At 41.2% G+C, this 22877-nt stretch overlaps 2 protein-coding genes across 2 annotated transcripts; one reads left to right on the top strand and one right to left on the bottom strand.

Annotated features, from left to right (window-relative positions):
* Positions 1-1109: 1109 nt before the first annotated feature.
* On the bottom strand, positions 1110-8256 carry LOC117330837 (heme-binding protein 2-like). Its single transcript, XM_033889361.1, is given in 5 exon segments — positions 1110-1871; positions 1873-1925; positions 2324-2456; positions 7625-7752; positions 8107-8256. Coding segments are annotated over 5 exon segments (681 nt in total). The 5' UTR covers positions 8171-8256; the 3' UTR covers positions 1110-1568.
* Positions 8257-8475: 219 nt separating this feature from the next.
* Positions 8476-15060, top strand: LOC117330836 (heme-binding protein 2-like). Its single transcript, XM_033889360.1, has 5 exons — positions 8476-8578; positions 10433-10640; positions 11860-11989; positions 12476-12653; positions 13359-15060. Exons 2-5 carry the CDS (start codon positions 10440-10442, stop codon positions 13528-13530), a joined length of 681 nt encoding a protein of 226 aa, XP_033745251.1. The 5' UTR covers positions 8476-8578; positions 10433-10439; the 3' UTR covers positions 13531-15060.
* The last annotated feature ends 7817 nt before the right edge of the window (positions 15061-22877 follow it).

Below are 22877 nucleotides of genomic sequence, written 5' to 3'. Positions count from 1 at the left end.
ACCTGTCTTGGGGTAGGTATTGAACCACACACCTCAGATCTTCACCTGCTAGTGATTGTCCCTATAAAAATGTTGAATACAGAAGGTGAATTGATACATGTCTATACAACATGGTTTCTTGTGGAGTAGTAAACAGTGTAACTAAATGAACTGTGTTCTTGTTAGAGTCTTCTGGTTTTCTCTGGATGATCAGTAGAACGAATATTCATACCCTGCCTACACTGCTTTGAAGACGACCATCTGTCAGAAATTGTCCATCGGTCGTCCAGAGCTACGTTATCGCAGCTAGAATCAGTGGCGAAGCTAGGTGAAAATGACATGGATGTTCTCTCTGTTTGTTTGGTTTTTTTTCTTTTCTCGTTTGTTTTTCGAGCAAAACAAACCTGTATAATTAAAATACTGATTGAAGAAAAATAACCATCCCCTAACTTGAGGACTTAACAGAGAAACCTCCAACATTCGGGATTATATTTTTGATTGTCTATACTATATAACCCTCGGCAGAGATTTCTCTATCATACCCTAAATGTAGAGGTAGATTCTATTAATTTGTGCTCTATAGGAGAATCGCATTCGCCCCAGATTTGTCGTGGGACCTCACATGGAGCTCTGTGAACTGTTCTGTGAATATTTTGACATTTATATACGATTTGTACATGTTATGTGATAACTGTATTTTCATTATACTTAACATCTTTATCTCTCTGTTGCTTAATATGATTTGTTTTGAGACAAATGTCATTATCGGCAGAAGAGCAATTGTCTACTTTTCAGAAGAAGGAGAAATGTAACGGGAGTTGATTTTGTGAGTTGTGTCCCTTTGTTTGAAATTTTCTATCTATGGAAATGTCAGATATCAAATAATAAAGAAATTGTTGATGTTCATTGCATGCTTTTGTAGCCAGAATGTAGGAAATATGTAGTATTAGAGTCTTTACCTAGTTTAGGAGGTTTGTGAGTAATAATGATTGAGTACTTTGAATTGTAATTGTAAATTTATGCTAATCTAAGTGCACCATTGTGATTGCAAAGGTGAATCTGTGTGAAAATAGCAGGGATATAGGTGAAAGAGATTGCTTGAAACTGGAGATTGAAGAAGATGAATGCACTTTAAAGGCTGTAATTTCTTATTTTATTGTTTTGAATAATTCATAATCACTCTTTGTTGGTGCTGTAGTATCTAAACTCTACAGGGCAAGAAATCAAATGTCAGAATCATGGGTCCAGTGATCAAGTTTGTTTCAAACTGTTACCATGAAATTGAAACGTGGTAGTCCAATCTAACTGAATTGGTAACATCTTCGATCATTACAAGAAATATTGCCAGTATTTACTGGCCTTGGGTTTTTCTCGTCCTGTTCTACATTTAGAACCATTGACCTCTATAACCAGAATAGCCAGTAATATATCAACAGTTTAACCGTCGGCGCCATGCCAGTTAGTCGTTGATTCCGCAACCTATGGATCCGGCTGTTTTCCACTACTTCTACCATCGGAATCTATATATGGGGGATCCGGCTATCCAGTCATAATTTGTTGATGACTTCCATTTTCATAGCTTGTACCAATCATTCCTTGACAAACCAGACCTCATTCGTCCTTCCGAAGAGCTGGAAGGGACTGTTGTATCCTGCTGTGAACCAGACGTCCTGTTTAACTTTATCTCCTCTGGCCTCCACACACTCTGTCAGTTTTTTGGCGTTGTCAAGCCACGACTCCTCCTTGGCAAAGCCTCCGAATCCCCGAGTAAGTACAGTCCGTTCAGGCCAGTCCTCGATGAACACGTTAGGGTCGCTTGGTTCGGGAGGATTCTCCTGGTGTTGGGTAGGGATGTAGAATGAGACAGTAAAGGTGTTTTCACAGTTGGGGCCCAGCTCCGGGATTTATACGTGTAGCAACAGGGGCTGTCATGTCGACTTTGGTTCCTGTAATATAAACATACCATATTTAAGATTTCTCTGTCATAACTTAGCTCTGTAACATTGTGATTCAGCTTTGTTTAAATCAAAGGAAACTTTCACAAACTCAGTAACAGAACTTGATGTTTTACAGACAAATCATAACATGCTTTCTTTCGCCCAAACCAGTCACTGACTAAAGCTGACAGAACACATACTGACTAGGTAAGACGAAACCTAGCTAGCAGTATAGGCGGAGTCATGTAGGCAGTAAACCAGTAGTTGATTAAAGCTGTAGGACACTATAAGTATAGTAGGTGAAACGAAACCTAGCAGTAAGTGGAGTCATGTAGGTGGTAAACAAGTAATTAACTAATTATAGCTGACAGAACATGAACACATGAATATGATCTTCAGAACCTCACCTGGTTTATTGTTACCCGTGATATATTTGAAGAGCCTTTGGAATCCCTCGCTTCGTGCTTTCTCGTGCTCCATACCTTGGACACTGGTGCTCACCCATTTGGCAGCGACATATTTACGCTCCTCGACATCATCCTAAAAACAGAGTTAGAAATCGAAGTTAACACAACTCAATGAGTGGGTTGAAATTAGCAAGTAGGTCAAAGGTCACAGTCAAGGTCAGCATGCGCAGGTCTCTACAAATGTAATACTATATAGTTAAAAATATAAAGGTCTTGTGACAATTAAGGAACACATATCAAATAAGAAAGGCAGCTATATAACCTCATATGATTAACATACTGTGGCCTAGATCAAAGTTTTTTAAATGTAGGTCAAAGGTCAAAATCAAGGACAGCAGGTCTACAAATGAAGAAAGGTCTTGTCACAAACAAGAGATCCCAGAGGGATCTTGGCGCCCACCATTGAATGATCTTCATAAGTTCCATGTCAGATTGATCTTTTCTCTACTTTTCCCTTCATTTTACTAATCTGTGCAAATTGAGACATCCCTCCAGTACTTTTCAAACAAGGGAATCCTAGCTATATAAGAAATTTGAGATTTAACGATAATGGCTGTTTGTTTGCCAGGTTGTTTTCAGGACAGACTGGTCCAAAAATGCAATACAAGGGACCAGGGGGAACCTACTTATGAAATTTGAGCAAGATCCATTCAGTACTTTGAGAAATAGAGATAACAAACTTCAATTGTCAAAATCCAAGATGGCGGTCTGTCGGCCATATTGTTTTCCAATTGATCTCAAAATGCAATAAGCATAAAGAGGCACCAAGGGGAACCTCCATATGAAATTTGAGAAAGATCCATTCAGTACTTTCTCAGAAATAGCGATAACAAACTTCAATTGTCAAAATCCAAGATGGCTGCCTGTCGGCCATATTGTTTTCCAATTGATCTCAAAATGCAATAAGCATAAAGAGGCACCAAGGGGAACCTCCATATGAAATTTGAGAAAGATCCCTTCAGTACTTTCTCAGAAATAGCGATAACAAACTTAAATTGTCAAAATCCAAGATGGCTGCCTGTCGGCCATGTTATTTTCAGATTGGTCTCAAAATGCAATAAGCATAAAGAGGCACCAAGGGGAACCTCCATATGAAATTTGAGAAAGATCCCTTAAACTACTTTCTCAGAAATAGTGATAACAAACTTCAATTGTCAAAAATCCAAGACTGGCTGCCTGTCGGACCATGTTGTTTTACGATTGGTCTTAAATCGCAATATGCATAACTAGGCACCAAGGGAACCTTACATATGAAATTTGAGAAAGATCTCTTCAGTACTTTCTCAGAAATAGTGATAACAAACTTCAATTGTCAAAAATCCAAGATGGCTGCCTGTCGACCATGTTGTTTTACGATTGGTCTAAATCGCAATATGCATAACTAGGCACCAAAGGGAACCTGCATGTGAAATTTGAGAAAGATCCCTTCAGTACTTTCTCAGAAATAGCGATAACAAACTTCAATTGTCAAAATCCAAGATGGCTGCCTGTCGGCCATGTTGTTTTCCGATTGGTCTCAAATCGCAATATGCATAACTAGGCACCAAAGGGAACCTGCATGTGAAATTTGAGAAAGATCCCTTCAGTACTTTCTCAGAAATAGCGATAACAAACTTCAATTGTCAAAATCCAAGATGGCTGCCTGTCGGCCATGTTGTTTTCCGATTGGTCTCAAATCGCAATATGCATAACTAGGCACCAAGGGGAACCTACATATGAAATTTGAGAAAGATCTCTTCAGTACTTTCTCAGAAATAGCGATAACAAACTTCAATTGTCAAAATCCAAGATGGCTGCCTGTCGGCCATGTTGTTTTCCGATTGGTCTCAAATCGCAATATGCATAACAAGGCACCAAGGGGAACCTGCATGTGAAATTTGAGAAAGATCCCTTCAGTACTTTCTCAGAAATAGCGATAACAAACTTCAATTGTCAAAATCCAAGATGGCTGCCTGTCGGCCATGTTGTTATCCGATTGGTCTCAAAATGCAATATGCATAACTAGGCACCAAGAGGAACCTTCATATGAAATTTCATAAAGATCCCTTCAGCACTTTCTCAGAAATAGCGATAACAAACTTCAATTGTCAAAATCCAAGATGGCTGCCTGTCGGCCATGTTGTTTTCCGATTGGTCTCAAAACGCAATATGCATAACTAGGCACCAAGGGGAACCTACATATGAAATTTGAGAAAGATCCCTTCAGTACTTTCTCAGAAATAGCGATAACAAGAATTGTTTACGGACGGAGGGACGGACGGACGGACGGAGGGACGGACGGACGGACGGAGGGACGGACGGACGGACGACGGACCACGGACGCAGGGCGATTTGAATAGCCCACCATCTGATGATGGTGGGCTAAAAATATATACGTGAAATATCTAATCTGTTTCCTCATTAGTATTGACACAACACTATTTTAATTTTTAAACAAGAGGCCCAGGGGCCTTAACGGTCATCTGACTCTAAATTAAAACCCTTATACTATTGTAGTATGTATTCTCTCTAGCAAGTATATAGTGGCACTGTTGGCCATGGTGGCCATCTTGGATTTCTGACCGACCCAATAAATAACAACACTTGGTCTGGACCATCTAAGGATAATATCTAGTAAGTTAGAGCTGAATCCCACCGGTAGAATTTGAGAAGAAGGTTGAAATAGGTGTTGTTCAGGAAAACCATGATTGCGCAATCATGTTACAAAATGGCCGCCATTGCTGCCATGTCAAAGTTTTTACGAGGCCGAAAAAATAACAACACTTTGTTGGCCCTCCTTCCTTAACACCCTCACCAATTTCCAGCTCAATGGCACCAGTGGAACTGGAGAAGAAGTTTAAAATGTGTTTTTCAAGATGGCTGCCATGGTGGCCATCTTGGATTTCTTACCGACCCGATAAATAACAACACTTGGTAAGGACCATCTCAGGATCATTTCTGGTAAGTTAAAGCTGAATCCCATAGATGGAATTTGAGAAGAAGTTTAAAATAGATGTTGTTCAGGAAAACCATGATTGCGCAATCATGTTACAAAATGGCCGCCATTGCTGCCATGTCAAAGTTTTCACGAGGCCAAAAAAATAACAACACTATGTTGGCTCGCCTTCCTCGACATCCTCACCCATTTCCAGCTCAATGGCACCAATGGAACTGGAGAAGAAGTTTAAAATGTGTTTTTCAAGATGGCGGACATGGCGGCCATCTTGGATTTCAGACCAATCCAAAAAATAACAACACTTGGTTGGGATCATATCAGGATCATTTCAGGCCAGTTTCAGCCCAACAGCACTGATGGAACTTGAGAAGAAGTTTAAAATGTGTTTTTCAAGATGGCGGCTATGGCGGCCATCTTGGATTTCGGATCGACCTGAAAAATAACAACACTAGGTGGGGATCATCTCAGGATCATTTCAGGCAAGTTTCAGCTCAATAGCACTGGTGGAACTTGAGAAGAAGTTTAAAATGTGTTTTTCAAGATGGCGGTTATGGCGGCCATCTTGGATTTCGGACCGACCCGAAAAATAACAATACTAGGTGGGGATCATCTCAGGATCATTTCTGGCAAGTTTCAGCCCAACAGCACTGGTGGAACTTGAGAAGAAGTTTAAAATGTGTTTTTCAAGATGGCGACTATGGCGGCCATCTTGGATTTCGGACCGACCCGAAAAGTAACAACACTTGGTCGGGATCATATCAGGATCATTTCAGGCAAGTTTCAGCTCAATAGCACTGGTGGAACTTGAGAAGAAGTTTAAAATGTGTTTTTCAAGATGGCGGCTATGGCGGCCATCTTGGATTTCGGACCGACCCGAAAAATAACAACACTTGGTCGGGATCATATCAGGATCATTTCAGGCAAGTTTCAGCTCAATAGCACTGGTGGAACTTGAGAAGAAGTTTAAAATGTGTTTTTTCAAGATGGCGGCTATGGCGGCCATCTTGGATTTCGGACCAACACGAAAAATAACAACACTTGGTGGGGATCATCTCAGGATCATTTCTGGCAAGTTTCAGCCCAACAGCAGTGGTGGAACTTGAGAAGAAGTTTAAAATGTGTTTTCAAAATGGCGGCTATGGTGGCCATCTTGGATTTCGGACCGACCCGAAAAATAACAACACTTGGTCAGGACAATCTCAGGATCATTTCTGGCAAGTTTCAGCTTAATCCCACTGGTGGAACTTGAGAAGAAGATTGAAATGTGAAAAGTTTACGGACGGCGGACGGTGGACGGCGGACGCCGACGGACGAAGCACGATGGCTATAGGTCATCCTGACCCTTCGGGTCAGATGAACTAAAAAGCCTTTTACCTATAGCTATCTACAAATGATGCTGATGCTGGGGTATAGCAAAAGCTCCCCAGGTCATAAGCTTCCTCCCAGTCAGATAAAATGCATCAACATGGTTACAATAGACCTAATGGTTTCGTCCAGTCATGATCATGAATGATACATATTTATATGCCAGACAAAGACAAGAGGTCCAATTGACCTGCATCGCTCTCCTAATATTCACTTCTTAGATAATTCTATCTCTGCCTTTCTGTTATATTAATGATTATGATCAGGACAATCTTTTCCCAAACTGTTTTGGGCATTGTCATAGGCCAGTGACCATATGCATATGGATGGGCCAAATAAATTCTTTTCACAAACTGTGTTGTGCATGCATGGCCGCCATCATCACAGGGACTTACAAGTCAAACGTACATTTTAATTCTACACAGTTTGGTTAACCAGAACAATTGTCTTGATTGTGACCTTGAATATCTTATGTGTCATCAGTATTTTCCTTTTTGCAAGCATTGGCAGGGTATATATCATCCCAAGAATCTATATCATGCTACAAGCCAAATATCTTCTAGGCCTTTCGAGTTAATCAGAAAAAGTAATCTGATCATGCATGTTTTAACAAATTAGAGCCATGTGGCCTAATTGTGACCTACCAAAAATGGGGATTTTGGGTTTGTTGTTTTTTTTAGAAGAAATATAGTTGAAAGCAAAAAGTTAACATTGACAGACGACACACCATATAATTCTCTTAATATCTTTGAACCAGGCCTTTGCGATATTGATATTCTATCTGCTTCACCTCGCTTACGTACATCATCCAAATGCACCATTCATTATCTTGCAATAAGTTGACTTGTGGGTTGTTGAATTTTAGAATTACATGTTGTTATTTTTGATAGAGAGACAAACATGCTATACATATATATATATGTAGATGTATATTTACTGACCTGTTTCTTTACATCTGTGTAAGCTGGACTATCTAGTCCACTAGATGTAATAACTGCACTCTTGATTGTACTGAAGATACTCATTTCCGGTTTCTGTATGTACACGCGCCGCGTAAGTAAAGATGAATCTACAATGCAAGCAAATTAAACATTTACTTCAATGCATACTATCTCCAAATAAAATATACGAGTTATTCCCCTTTACGCACACAAGCTTATAACGTTTAAAAGCTATATAACCCTCGAGCTCTCACATTGTGAAGTGGAAGGGAATTAGGCCTAGCTTAAATATATCTCCATGCAACGTTAAAAAACGTCATTTAATATTAACAAAGATTTACAGCTCAAGTATCCTAAATTTAGTAATACATAGAATAATATTTGACCAATAGGAATTACTGTTCTATTAATAGATCTATATTAGTTTCACTTTCAATAAACACAAAACCAGTTGTAATGCAGACTACTTTGAATGTACTTACTAAACTCCGCCAAGCAATTCTTATGAAATATTTCGCATCCCAAACGAAAGCTCAATTTATACATCCGCAAATAATTTTGTTATACAACCAACATTCTTACACGTGGTAAGAAACGTGCGGGTCACATGCCATTTTATAAAGATAGCTTCCGGTAGACGAGTCCATTTATAAACATGGAATATTTGTTGTGTTATATAACTATCTGTTCTGTACGAATGTTCTTTCCTGTGTCAAGAAATAAACTGTTTGTTCAATATAAATTACTTTCCTTTCTGCATTCTTAGTCAGGATTGTTCTGCAGCCACATATCATTTATTGTAGTCATTTTTGGAATCAATTCCAACTTGACTTCCCTTTTTAACCTGATAATGACGTGGTCGAAACGGAAGTAAACAGAAAATAAATGTTACGAAACCTGGCCTTACTCAAGTTACTGTGAGCATTGCTTACCGGGACCACAAGACGTCTACAGGTATACACACTTCTGCTTAATTTTTACTTATTTTATATATATATTCCAAGCACACTTGCACAAATGATTATGGATTTTCGTCGTCGAGTGCATGCATAATTTGCAAGATGACTTTTCTTATCATCTCCAGAGACCTATATACTAGTATATAGGTCTCTGTCATCTCGAATATGATGCCATTGTGATCATGCATGACAATTAAGATCGTCATGTGATCATAAGGGTTAAGAACTAGCACTTTCATGACAGAAATGTTAGGCCTAAAAGTCTTATATAAATAAGCTAAAGAAAGCACATGCATGTGAACCCTACCTTGGTATTATAAGGGTTGATTCTATATTTATGTAAAAATAATCTGTGATTTTTTTTTCTTTAAATAATTTTAAGAATCCAGATAAAAAGAACAACTTTGATTTTATTTCAGCTAGCTCAAGGCCTCTGACTATTTTTGGTTCCAGCGTCAATCGACAACGAGTCTCATAGACTCGTTATTTATATTCGTATATCAGGAAACTCAGGCTAATGCCTTTTGTCAGAGACATACATTGTATATATGTCTCTGCTTATGTATTGTTGTTAGCCCTTGGGGTTAAATGCAGGTTGAAGTATATGCAAATGTATTTTGGTGCATGCCTCATTAAGAATATCTGTTACAACAGATCAGGATTTTTCAGCTAATTATTTAGTTTGTTCATGGTTTACCCCTTCATGATTGCTTTTTCTACTACGTTTGGGAAAAAAGGGCATACCAATTGCATTTATCAAGAGAAGTGTAAAACTTAAAACATCAGATTGTCATATATGATGACATACCTTTTCATTATAATAAAGCTGATATAATCTGATGATATACCAGTCGCTATATATCTGGTGATCCAGCTATAATCCATTCTCAGATGGGTCATATAGCTATATTATGGGAAACAGATAGTATTCAATACACATCTACAGTGAAGAAAATGACTACCATCAAAATATTTCAATACACTGTAATTGATTTATATTTTAATGGTAGTCATGTTCTTTGTTGTATGTGTAATTCACAGAGGGATTTACAGCTACTCTCGATTATCAGAGCATGTGTGCCTTAGCTAGACTTATGAAGGTAGCTAGGTTAAGCTTATTGCCATGCATGCATGGTGTACATCCGTTGGTCGTCAACTTTTCATTCAAATGACTCTTCTCAAGAACCAAGAGGCCCTGACATGAGACCTGATATTAGGCCTGTGGCATTCTAGGGTGAAAAGCTTCTATGTTTGTTCAAATAAATGACCTTGACCTACATTAAGTGACTTCTTCTCAATTAGCAAGCTGACGGAGAGGCCTTATGTAGGGCATGGTATATGCTGGGGTGAAGGGCTGTATATATGTAATTTGTGTAAATGAATGTCCTTGGCTTATATCCAGGGTTACAAGGGTCAAAATTGTTTAAAACAAACCGGTTCTTCTAAAAGCTCTTAAGGCTTGGATTGCTGATATTTGGCCGGTAAAGGCTTGGATTGCTGATATTTGGCCAGTAATTATAGAATATGCTGTGATAGATGGCAACCAACCTAGGGCATTGAATGACCTAGATATATACATATAGATGTTTCATCTTGATTGATTGATGGGGCTTAGCGTCCTTGTTCCGGTTATAACAGAGCCTATAGCTCTAGGACACTATGTTTCATCTTAAACCCATTTCTCAGATTAAATGCTAGGTGAGCAATACAGGCCCATTGGGCCTAGTATATAAAACTAGGCATGTCTCTGAGATTGACCAGCAGCTGCCACCCTTGATTCACTATTACAGCTGTTTGTCTGTATTATTTAAACACATATTTGTATGTATATTTGTCTCTTTTTTTTCAGCCTGAAGATGATGCTACTCTCAGTTTTTGTTGTTATGGTAACTGGAGCGACTGCCTTCAGCTTTAAACAGTTGGATGGGAACTCCCTCGACAGTCAGCCTCTTATATTCCATCCTCATGGCTACCAGGAAGCTCTGAAGAAGCATCCAGATTTCTGTAATGGTCTTGGCTGTCCAGATTATTCTGTGGTTTATGAAAATAAAACTGGGGTAAGTAATTATAAGATGTCATTTTATTGTCACAGAAGTTAAAAAAAATTTGATATGAGAAAATATAGCATTGATTTTCTGTTCTTTCATTTTAAAGGGATATTCTGCAAATGTTTTAACATTCCTGGCTGTTCTGTTACATTAACAAACTCTCTCGAATGACATTTTACATTCAACAGCATCAAAATAGCTTTCCTGTTGCAGTTTTGACAAACAACATTGGTGGGTATTCGTATTACCCTGACCGGTATATCGTATAACCCTGACCGGTATATCGTATAACCCTGGCCTGTATAAGATTTGACTGTTTACCAGTAATAATAGCTTATCCGTGATTCCAGAACTGAAGGATCATGTTCTGTATCATAGATTTTATACAAAGTGTTAAGTAAATACAACAGACAGATTGTATGCTGTTTACTTACAATTTCTGTGGGATTTCTGTCGGGGTTTCTGCAATTGAGTTACGTCAGAACTGCCCAACATCACGATAAACGAAACAATATTACTTATTGGTAAATAAAGTATGAGAAAAAACTTCCACAATCGATCGATTTGAATTTGTGGTTGTCGCTTATATTTTATCATCTAAAATTCACGCATCTAGATGACTGGAACATGTACACGTGCATTAAATCACTACAAGCAAATGTAAGAAGTGTTAAGATAATAAAGATAATTAAAAATTCTTGGGGGAAGGGGAATAGATTTTGCATATATGGTGGCTCTGACCCCCCAGGGGCCAAAGGGGGCGGGTACTGATAGGGGAAATTGAGGTAAATCCTTTAAATCCCTACCTGTCCTTGATGACTAAATCATATTATTTAATGGATTCTGATGAAATTTAGTCTGAAGCATTATTAGGTAAAGGAGATTTGATCATGATGTTGTATAAATGGAGGGTATATGGGTCCCTTGGGACTGAAGAGAGGGCCTAATAGGGAACATGTTGCAAAAATCAAAGAGAGAGAAAAAAAAAACGCTTTAAATTTAAACCATAGTTGGAAGATGCAGCAAAAAGGGTAGAAAAAAAAACCATAACTGTAATGTAACTTCAAATATTTTACCATGATTACTAAAATATCCAGGTGAGAGATGCAGGCCCTCGAGCTCTCTGCCTCTTATTTATATGGATGTCAGTATGTCACATTGATAAAAAAAACACAGATAATGTTGATGATGAAAATGTTGTAAATGAATGTATTAATTGTCTTTGTAGAAATTTGAATTGCGTGAGTATGCTGAATCTGAATGGGTGACAACATACAGTGCAGGAATGGACTATGATAAAGCGGGCTATACTAACTTCAGGAAGCTTTTCAACTACATTGATGGCAAAAATGCGAAGAGTAAGCTGTTCTTTTTTACTTAAATGAAATGAAACTGATGACTTTATATTAAAACTTAAACATTAATTATAACAACACACTGTTTTGATGTAATTATTATATAACTATGTACAAGGTGTATATATTTTCATCTTTGATCTTTTCAGTTGCATCAGTGGATTTTCAAAAATGATTGACTTGTATATATATAAACAAACATATATGTCTAATGCCAAATTTTGTTGACCAACAAATCTCTAAATCTCTGGCCCTGTATTGTGATTAAACAAATCTCTTTATCTATGGCCCTGTTTTCTGAACATACAAATCTCTTTATCTATGGGCCTGTATTTCATATGACCAAATAAATCTCTATATCTATATATGGCCCTATCCAAACAAATCTCTATATCTCTAACCCTGTATTGTGACCAAACAAATCTTTATATCTCTAACCCTGTATTGTGACCAAACAAATCTTTGTATCTCTGACTCTGTTTGTTGCAGAAGAGAAGGTAGCGATGACATGTCCAGTCATTGTAAGGGTTAGTCCAGGCCCAGGACCAGCATGCACCTCCAACTTCACCATGTCCTTCTTTGTGGACCCTGCCGCCAAGACTCCTCCCAAACCCAGTACAGAAGATATATACATGACCACCATACCTGCGTTAAAGGCCTATGTGAGGTATGTTAAATATGTACTCATATGTACTGTAAGTCACTTATAATTCGCATGGGATTTATTTTCGTGTTAAAAAAATCAGTTATAAATAGTGATTTAAAATCCATTGTAACTATTTGTACGAAAATAACACCTTGGGATGGTGGTCAAGTTTTCGGTTACCAATATATAGGAGTCTCATAAAGTCCATTACGGTATGAAGCTCATCATTCGAGAATTAAGATCATTTCTAATTTCAATATAATTATGTATGTTTGAAGAGGTAAATTCTCAAAATAAAGTATTTGTGAAACCTACCACTATATGATTAACAGTTTATACCTAATTCGATGAAATAAATACACCACTTTACATTTGGTATACCATTATTATAAAACCTTTAACTATGGAAAGTTTCCATGTAAAATTTGGTTTGAACAAAAAATAGTCCACATTTTTAATTTCTCTACAACAGTTTTTGGTTAAAAGACTTAAAAAAATATATGGGCAGATCGGTGAGGTCAGCACTCTTTTTATGGGCTTGAAAGGTAAAACTGTTTATTAAGGCGAAGAGCACTAGCAGTATACCGGTATATCAGTATAAATACATTTTTTTTTATATAAGATATTTGGGTTACAGCATACATTTTCATGTCAGATATAATGTACATTGATGATTCAGGTTGTAATGCTTGGTCTGTGGTATATTTTGTATCGATTGTATTTCAGAACATTCTCGGGATTTGCTGACTACGATAAGTACAAAGAACAGGGACTTGAACTCATTGCTGCCATTGGGAACCCCTCTCTCTACATCTCTGACTACTACTATACCGCTGGATACGACAGTCCCTTCAAACTTCTCAACCGACACAACGAGGTCTGGTTAATTGCCAAGTAATCAACCACTTCAGAAGCTTGTTCATGTTAAAAACAGATGTACAACGATTTTCTGTCTGATAGCCATGTCGACAACTACAACAATGTCATGCTCACACGAACAGCTTAATCTTGTTCATGGTTGTATGAACCAATACAAAACTTTCTATTCATGGTTATGTGAAGACCTAAAGTGTGGTTCATGATCATGACCAATGTGAAGGGAATGGAGTTATTGACACATGGAGGCATATTTTTCTTTTCTTTTTATTTTCTTTGAATCAATTTACATGGAAATCTTTGCTGTTAGAGTTAGTTTAAAAAATATTTTTTTAATTTTATACATTTTTTCTATGCATTTATGCAACTTATTAACTGTTGATGAGGGCTAACTATTATATTTCTACGGACAGATAGATCTGGGTTGCTAAGTATGATCAAATCCAACATACAGGGGATCCTAAAAATCCATACCACTCCTGGACACCAGTACTAGTGTAGATGAAGAATATATGATAACATTTGACAATTTCCGTTATTTTATTTTGATAACAGTGACTCGTAAACATGGATCCAATGTAAATAAATGTATGTACATCTGTGTAAGAGAAAAAAATAATGATTGGATGATTGTATTGTTCATGTAAAACATATCGTTTTCCTGTCCTAAAGGACGCCGTCAGTGTGATTGAGAGAAAGGTTTGTTGTGTTCTTGCAGATAACTTCGTGCATTTAAATCATTACAAATCTGAATTATGTCATTTGTTGACCACGTGTTAGATTTAATGGATCCTTTACTCTGGTTTCGTTATGTTAATCATGCAAATCCCAACACTTTTAAGTGAAAAGTTACAGATCAGCTTTTTTATAGGGGGTCGGGGACAACAATAGCTGAGTCAGAGTGTTAGGCTATGTATGTAACCTTAGGTGAAGATCGGAGCTGCATAGTTAAATGCTCCTTGCGATGTAGGTTTGTGTTTCTCGGGAACCTGAGAAATAGACTAGTCTGTTCTGTCATGGTTGTGTCCTTAAGCAAGACACTTTACTCTAATTGCTCTGGATGGTATACGATGGGCATCCCGCATGTTGACCAATGAGGTAGCCAACAGCTACTACAAATTAACCCCGCCTCAAAATGACTAGCTTTTTCAAGGAACGATAAACCCAACAAACAAAAGATAACCATTTCATGTTGAAAGTTCTGGATTGTGAATATCACTGCATGAAATTGTTAGATGAAGTAAATATCCTAATTTGAAATGAAAAAGATTAAATTAACTTAATTCACAAGAAGCTTTTTCGAACAAAAGGAGCATTTCTGCATCTGAAGATGCGGGCATTTCACCAGTGATATTAAACATTTTTTGTGATAATGTTATATTTGACAAGAAAGTCTCAAGCTGATGTATACAGATCTGACACTATATAACATGTACTGCATAATATATACGGATGAGTGTAAAACTGTAGAATTTGTGCTCAATATTTTGAACTTAATTTATATACAAATGTACATGCTTTGATTGGACATTAAATGTTTGAACAAAAACAAGTTTTGTTTAATTTTGTATCTCTTTCTCAATTTAATATATCCTGTCCAGGGATGTTTCTGGCTTACAAAAAGTATTTAACACTTTGAAGATGGAATCATATGATATCGTCTGGAAACTTGAATAGCCTATTTCAATGTCAAATAGATCCTAGCTATCTATCATTGTCTCAAAGAGACTCATTGGTTAGATTTCAATTTAAAAACCAATGAGAAGTGTTCTAACAGTTGATAGTATGTTAAAAGTTGTGCACTTTTTTGAAATTTTAAATGTAAGCATTTTTGAAAACTTCGATATGAATAAATTATAGTTACTAGGTATGTTTTGTCGAAAATCTCATCAGGAGGCCATTATTTTTTCCGGGCCCTGTATCAGAGATACTAGTGCCATGTGGTAATCACTCTGTCTGTCCACAAATTTTCTTATTTATTGATTAATTTACATGAAATTTGGTCAAGATGTTCAGTTTACAAAAATACAGAGGTTAAATGTCAAGGTCATTAAGTCTGAAGGTCGAGATTTTGTAATTTTTCACTGATGAATACAGATAGGTGATTCTGCAGCCTTGATTAAAACAAAGATTTATTTTCAGCTCAGGCAGTGTCTTTCAAAACTGAATGCAAGGAAAGAATGAAATTGATCTCATGATTCTAAAGGAATTAAGGTGATAGTTCTTTGGCAAATTTTGAAGATTATAATCTTTTTCTTTACATAAAGTCTTATAACTCAACCCTTACCAGAAAGCAAATGCCTGGAAAAAAGTGTAATCTAACCATAGTGTCCCTATAACACCCAACCAGTTAAGTGTTTAACTCGCCTGGCATAAAGGACAAAATGAATTCACACCATGGTGTGGCTTTCGCTGTCCATAAATTGTCCTTCTGGCATTAACTATTTCAGTTAAATCAACTTCTTCTTAAAAACAAAAAAGCCTCAAATCAAGATATACATATGCAAAAAATAAATGAATTTGAAAAGATAAATATTCAAGGTCATGAGGGTCAAAGTATATCAAAGAAAGGAAACATCAAAGAAGTAAATACCAGATGTGATACAGGCCCATTAGGTCTCTTTTTCAGTATTTCTGTAAAATATGTCTTTTTTTTGAGTGCTGATTATGTTCTTTGTCAAGTATTTTTACTAGCTTTCATCCTTGTCTCCCCAGCAAGCATCTCCCTTTTCTCCCTAGCATCACCCTTATCTTCCTAGCTTCACCCCTGTCTCTCTAGTATCATCCTTGTCTCCCAAGCATCACCCTTGTCACCCTAGCATCATCATTGTCTCCACATCATCACCCTTGTCTCCCTAGCTTCACCCTTTTCTCCCTAGCTTCACTCTTGTCTCCCTAGCATCAGCCTTGCCTCCCTAGCACCACCCTTGCAATTGTCTCCCCAGCATCACTCTTGTCTCCCTAGCATCACCCTTGTCTCCCCAGCATCACCCTTGTCTCCCTAGCATCACTCTTGTCTCCCTAGCATCACCCTTGTCCCCCTAGTATCACCCTTGTCTCCCTAGCACCACCCTTGTATCCCCAGGCATCACTCTTGTCTCCCTTGCATCACCCTTGTCTCCCTAGCATCACCCTTGTCTCTCAAGCATCACCCTTGTCTCCCTAGCACCACCCTTGCAATTGTCTCCCCAGCATCACCCTTGTCTCCCTAGCATCACCCTTGTCTCCCTAGTATCACCCTTGTCTCCCTAGCACCACCCTTGTCTCCCTAGCACCACCCTTGCAATTGTCTCCCCAGCATCACCCTTGTCTCCCTAGCATCACCCTTGTCTCCCTAGCATCACCCTTGTCTCCCTAGCATCACCCTTGTCTCCCTAGCATCACCCTTGTCTCCCTAGCACCACCCTTGCAATTGTCTCCCCAGCATCACCCTTGTCTCCCTAGCATCACCCTTGTCTCCCTAGTATCACCCTTGTCTCCCTAGCACCACCCTTGTCTCCCTAGCACCACCCTTGTATCCTCAACATCACTCTTGTCTCCCTAGTATCACCCTTGTCTCCCTAGCACCACCCTTGCAATTGTCTCCCCAGCATAACCCTTGTCTCCCTAGCATTACCCTTATCTTCTTAGTATTACCCTTGTCTCCCTAGCATCACCCTTATCTCCCTAGCACCACCCTTGTCACCCTAGCATCATCATTGTCTCCACATCATCACCCTTGTCTCCCTAGCTTCACCCTTTTCTCCCTAGCTTCACTCTTGTCTCCCTAGCATCAGCCTTGCCTCCCTAGCACCACCCTTGCAATTGTCTCCCCAGCATCACTCTTGTCTCCCTAGCATCACCCTTGTCTCCCCAGCATCACCCTTGTCTCCCTAGCATCACTCTTGTCTCCCTAGCATCACCCTTGTCCCCCTAGTATCACCCTTGTCTCCCTAGCACCACCCTTGTATCCCCAGGCATCACTCTTGTCTCCCTTGCATCACCCTTGTCTCCCTAGCATCACCCTTGTCTCCCAAGCATCACCCTTGTCTCCCTAGCACCACCCTTGCAATTGTCTCCCCAGCATCACCCTTGTCTCCCTAGCATCACCCTTGTCTCCCTAGTATCACCCTTGTCTCCCTAGCACCACCCTTGTCTCCCTAGCACCACCCTTGCAATTGTCTCCCCAGCATCACCCTTGTCTCCCTAGCATCACCCTTGTCTCCCTAGTATCACCCTTGTCTCCCTAGCATCACCCTTGTCTCCCTAGCATCACCCTTGTCTCCCTAGCACCACCCTTGCAATTGTCTCCCCAGCATCACCCTTGTCTCCCTAGCATCACCCTTGTCTCCCTAGTATCACCCTTGTCTCCCTAGCACCACCCTTGTCTCCCTAGCACCACCCTTGTATCCTCAACATCACTCTTGTCTCCCTAGTATCACCCTTGTCTCCCTAGCACCACCCTTGCAATTGTCTCCCCAGCATAACCCTTGTCTCCCTAGCATTACCCTTATCTTCTTAGTATTACCCTTGTCTCCCTAGCATCACCCTTATCTCCCTAGCACCACCCTTGTATCCCCAGCATCACTCTTGTCTCCCTAGTATCACCCTTGTCTCCCTAGCATTAGCCTTGTCTCCCTAGCATTACCCTTGTCTCCTTGTTATTACCCTTGTCTCCCTAGCATTACCCTTGTCTCCTTAGCATTACCCTTGTCTCCCAAGCTTTACCCTTGTCTCCTCAGCAACACCCTTGTCTCCCCAGCAACACCCTTGTCTCCTCAGCACCACCCTTGTCTCCCCAGCAACACCCTTGTCTCCCTAGCATTACCCTTGTCTCCCCTGCATCGCCCTTGTCTCCCTAGCCTCACCCTTGTCTTCCTAGCACCACCCTTGTCTCCCCAGCATCACCCTTGTCTCCCCAGCATCACTCTTGTCTCCCTAGCACCACCCCTGTCTCCCTAGTATCACCCTTGTCTCCCCAGCATCACCCTTGTCTCCCTAGCACCAACCTTGTCTCCTCATCATCATACTTGTCTTATCACCATCACCCTTGTCTCCCTAGTATCACCACTGTCTCCCCAGCATCACCCTTGTCTCCCTAGCACCACCCTTGTCTCCCTAGCATCACTCTTGTCTCCCTAGTATCACCCTTGTCTCCCCAGCATCACCCTTGTCTCCCTAGCACCACCCCTGTCTCCCTAGTATCACCCTTGTCTCCCCAGCATCACCCTTGTCTCCCTAGCACCACCCTTGTCTCCTCATCATCACTCTTGTCTCCCCAGCATCACCCTTGTCCCCCTAGCTTCATCCTTGTCTCCCTAGCACCACTCTTGTCTCCCTAGTATCACCCTTGTCTCCCTAGCATCACCCTTGTCTCCCTAGTATCACCCTTGTCTCCCTAGCACAACCATTGTCTCCCTAACATCACCCTTGACTCCCCAGCATCACCCTTGTCTCCCTAGTATCACCCTTGTCTCCTCATCATCACCCTTGTCTCTCCAGCATCACCCTTGTCTCCCTAGTATCACCCATGTTTCCCTAGCATCACCCTTGTCTCCCTAGCACAACCATTGTCTCCCTAACATCACCCTTGACTCCCCAGCATCACCCTTGTCTCCCTAGCACAACCCTTGTCTCCCTAGTATCACCCTTGTCTCCTCATCATCACCCTTGTCTCTCCAGCATCACCCTTGTCTCCCTAGTATCACCCATGTTTCCCTAGCATCACCCTTGTCTCCCTAGCACAACCATTGTCTCCCTAACATCACCCTTGACTCCCCAGCATCACCCTTGACTCCCCAGCACCACCCTTGTTTCCCTAGCATCACCAATATCTCCTCAGCATCTCCCTTATCTCCGCATCATCAACTCTGTCTCTCTAGCACAACCCTTGTTTCCCTAGCATCACTCTTATCTCCCTATCATCACCCTTGTCTCCCCAGCATCACCCTTGTCTCGTCTCTCTAGCATCACCATTGTCTCCTCACAATCACCCTTGTCTCCCTAGCACAACCTTTGTCTCCCTAGCATCACCCCTGTCTCCACATCATCACCCTTGTCTCCCTAGCATCACCCTTGTCTCCAAATCATCACCCTTGTTTCCCTAGCATCACCCCTGTCTCCCTAGCACAACCCTTGTCTCCCTAGCATCACCCTTGTCCCCACATCATCACCCTTGTCTCCCTAGCATCACCCTTGTCTCCACATCATCACTCTTATCTCCCTAGCACAACCCATGTCTCCCAAACATCACCCTTGTCTCCCTAGCACAACCCTGGTCTGTTCACCATCACCCTTGTCTCTTCAGCATCACCCTTTATCTCCCTAGTATCACCCTTGTCTCCCTAGCACCACCCCTGTCTCCCTATCATCACTCTTGTCTCTCTAGCACAACCCTTGTCTCCCTAGCATCACTCTTGTCTCCCTAGCACAACCCTTGCCTCCCCAGCATCACCCTTGCCTCCCCAGCATCACCCTTGTCTCCCTAGCATCACTCTTGTTTCCCTAGCACAACCCTTGTCTCCTTAGCACCACCCTTGTCTCCCTAGCACCACCCTTGTCTCCCTAGCATCACCCTTGTCTCCCTAGCACAACCCTTGTCTCCCTAGCATCACCCTTGTATCCCTAGCATCACCCTTGTCTCCCTAGCACCACCCTTGTATCCCCAGCATCACTCTTGTCTCCATAGCATCACCCTTGTATCCCTAGCATCACCCTTGTATCCCTAGCACCACCCCTGTCTCCCTATCATCACCCTTGTATCCCTAGCACCACCCCTGTCTCCCTATCATCACCCTTGTATCCCTAGCACCACCCCTGTCTCCCTATCAACACCCTTGTCTCCCTAGCATCACTCTTGTCTCCATAGCATCACCCTTGTATCCCTAGCATCACCCTTGTCTCCCTAGCACCACCCCGTCTCCCTATCATCGCCCTTGTATCCCTAGCATCACCCTTGTATCCCTAGCATCACCCTTGTATCCCTAGCACCACCCCTGTCTCCCTATCATCGCCCTTGTATCACTAGCATCACCCTTGTCTCCCTAGCATCACCCTTGTATCACTAGTATCACCCTTGTCTCCCTGGAATCACCCCTGTCTCCCTATCATCACCCTTGTCTCCCTAGCACCACCCTTGTCTCTCTAGCACCACCCTTGTCTCCCTAGCATCACCCTTGTCTCCCTAGCACCACCCTTGTCTCCCTAGCATCACCCTTGTCTCCCTAGCATCACCCTTGTATCCCTAGCATCACCCTTGTCTCCCTAGCATCACCCTTGTATCCCTAGCATCACCCTTGTCTCCCTAGCATCACCCTTGTATCCCTAGCATCACCCTTGTCTCCCTAGCATCACCCCTGTCTCCCTATCATCACCCTTGTCTCCCTAGCACCACCCCTGTCTCCCTATCATCACCCTTGTATCCCTAGCATCACCCTTGTCTCCCTAGCACCACCCCGTCTCCCTATCATCATCCTTGTATCCCTAGCATCACCACTGTCTCCCTAGTATCACCCTTGTCTCCCTAGCACCACCCTTGTCTCCCTAGCACCACCCCGTCTCCCTATCATCATCCTTGTATCCCTAGCATCACCCTTGTCTCCCTAGCATCACCACTGTCTCCCTATCATCACCCTTGTATCCCTAGCATCACCCTTGTCTCCCTAGCACCACCCCTGTCTCCCTATCATCATCCTTGTATCCCTAGCACAACCCTTGTCTCTCTAGCATCACCATTGTCTCCACATCATCACTCTTGTCTCCCTAGTATCACCCTTGTCTCTCTAGCATCACCATTGTCTCCACATCATCACTCTTGTCTCCCTAGTATCACCCTTGTCTCCCTAGCATCACTCTTGTCTCCCTAGCACAACCCTTGTCTCCACATCATCACTCTTGTATCCCTAGCATCACCCTTGTCTCCCTAGCACCACCCCTGTCTCCCTATCATCATCCTTGTATCCCTAGCATCACCCTTGTCTCCCTAGCATCACCACTGTCTCCCTATCATCACCCTTGTCTCCCTAGCACCACCCCTGTCTCCCTATCATCACTCTTGTCTCCCTAGCATCACTCTTGTCTCCCTAGCACCACCCTTGTCTCCCTAGCATCACCACTGTCTCCCCAGCATCACCCTTGTCTCTCTAGCATCACCATTTTCTCCTCACAATCACCCTTGTCTCCATAGCATCACCCTTGTGTCCCTAGCATCACCCTTGTCTCCACATCATCACCCTTGTTTCCCTAGCATCACTCCTGTCTCCCTAGCATCACCCTTGTCTCCACATCATCACCCTTGTTTCCCTAGCATCACTCCTGTCTCCCTAGCACAACCCTTGTCTCCATAGCATCACCCTTGTCTCCCCAGCACAACCCTTGTCTCCCTAGCACCACCCTTGTCTCTCTAGCACCACTCTTGTCTCCCTAGCATCACCACTGTCTCCCCGGCATCACCCTTGTCTCTCTAGCATCACCATTGTCTCCTCACAATCACCCTTGTCTCCATAGCATCACCCTTGTCTCCATAGCATCACCCTCGTGTCCCTAGCATCACTCTTGTCTCCCTAGCACAACCCTTGTCTCCCTAGCATCACCATTGTCTCCCTAGCACAACCCTTGTCTCCCTAGCATCACCCTTGTCTCCCTAGCACCACCCTTGTCTCCCTAGCATCACCCTTGTTTCCCTAGCATCGCCCTAGCTTGTCTCTCTAGCATTTTTGTTTTCTAGCCCTGTAAAACTCCTTTTCTTACACAGCAGCTCAAAAGCAGGCGCTGGACAGTCAGACTATACATTTTTCTTATTAATTTTTGATGCATGATATAGTACGCTGTTTATGTCTCCTGTAAAAAATATGATTATTTGCATTGTTATTTTGCAGCGAAACGAAATGGCACACGTACATCATGCATGCGGTCACCAGGCTTAACATGTACTAACATCGTTAACAGGTCCACAATGTGTAAAAGGCCTCCTACACTGTCTACAACATGAGATTGTGCATTGTTGCATTTTGATTTCATTTCATTTATACATAACATAACTTTGAAAAATGTGTTCTATGTGAAATGTAATTTGAAATTACTGCATGTGGGCATTTGATTATTTCTCAATTTTTGAGGTATTTTGTGGAAACGATCTTTTATATGCAGAATGTGTATCAAACTATTTTAGCTGAGAAACTTACGCCTGTAAGTAACATGTTTATTTTTAGGAGCAATTTTATTACGTCAAAATATTGAAATTTGTAGCCTAACATTTTTAGCAAGAAAAATCCATATTTTTAATGAAATCATACAACCTTTCTTGCTGCGATAGATTCTGGGAAATATTAGAATCTATATCATAGAAGAATAAAAACATGACCTTACTGTGGAATTAAAAGTAACACAACA

This window comes from Pecten maximus, chromosome 7, assembly GCF_902652985.1.
Source record: "Pecten maximus chromosome 7, xPecMax1.1, whole genome shotgun sequence".
NCBI classification, from domain to species: Eukaryota; Metazoa; Mollusca; class Bivalvia; order Pectinida; family Pectinidae; genus Pecten; species Pecten maximus.
Note: the sequence above shows the minus strand (reverse complement) of the source record. Positions and strands in the feature narration are given on the sequence as shown.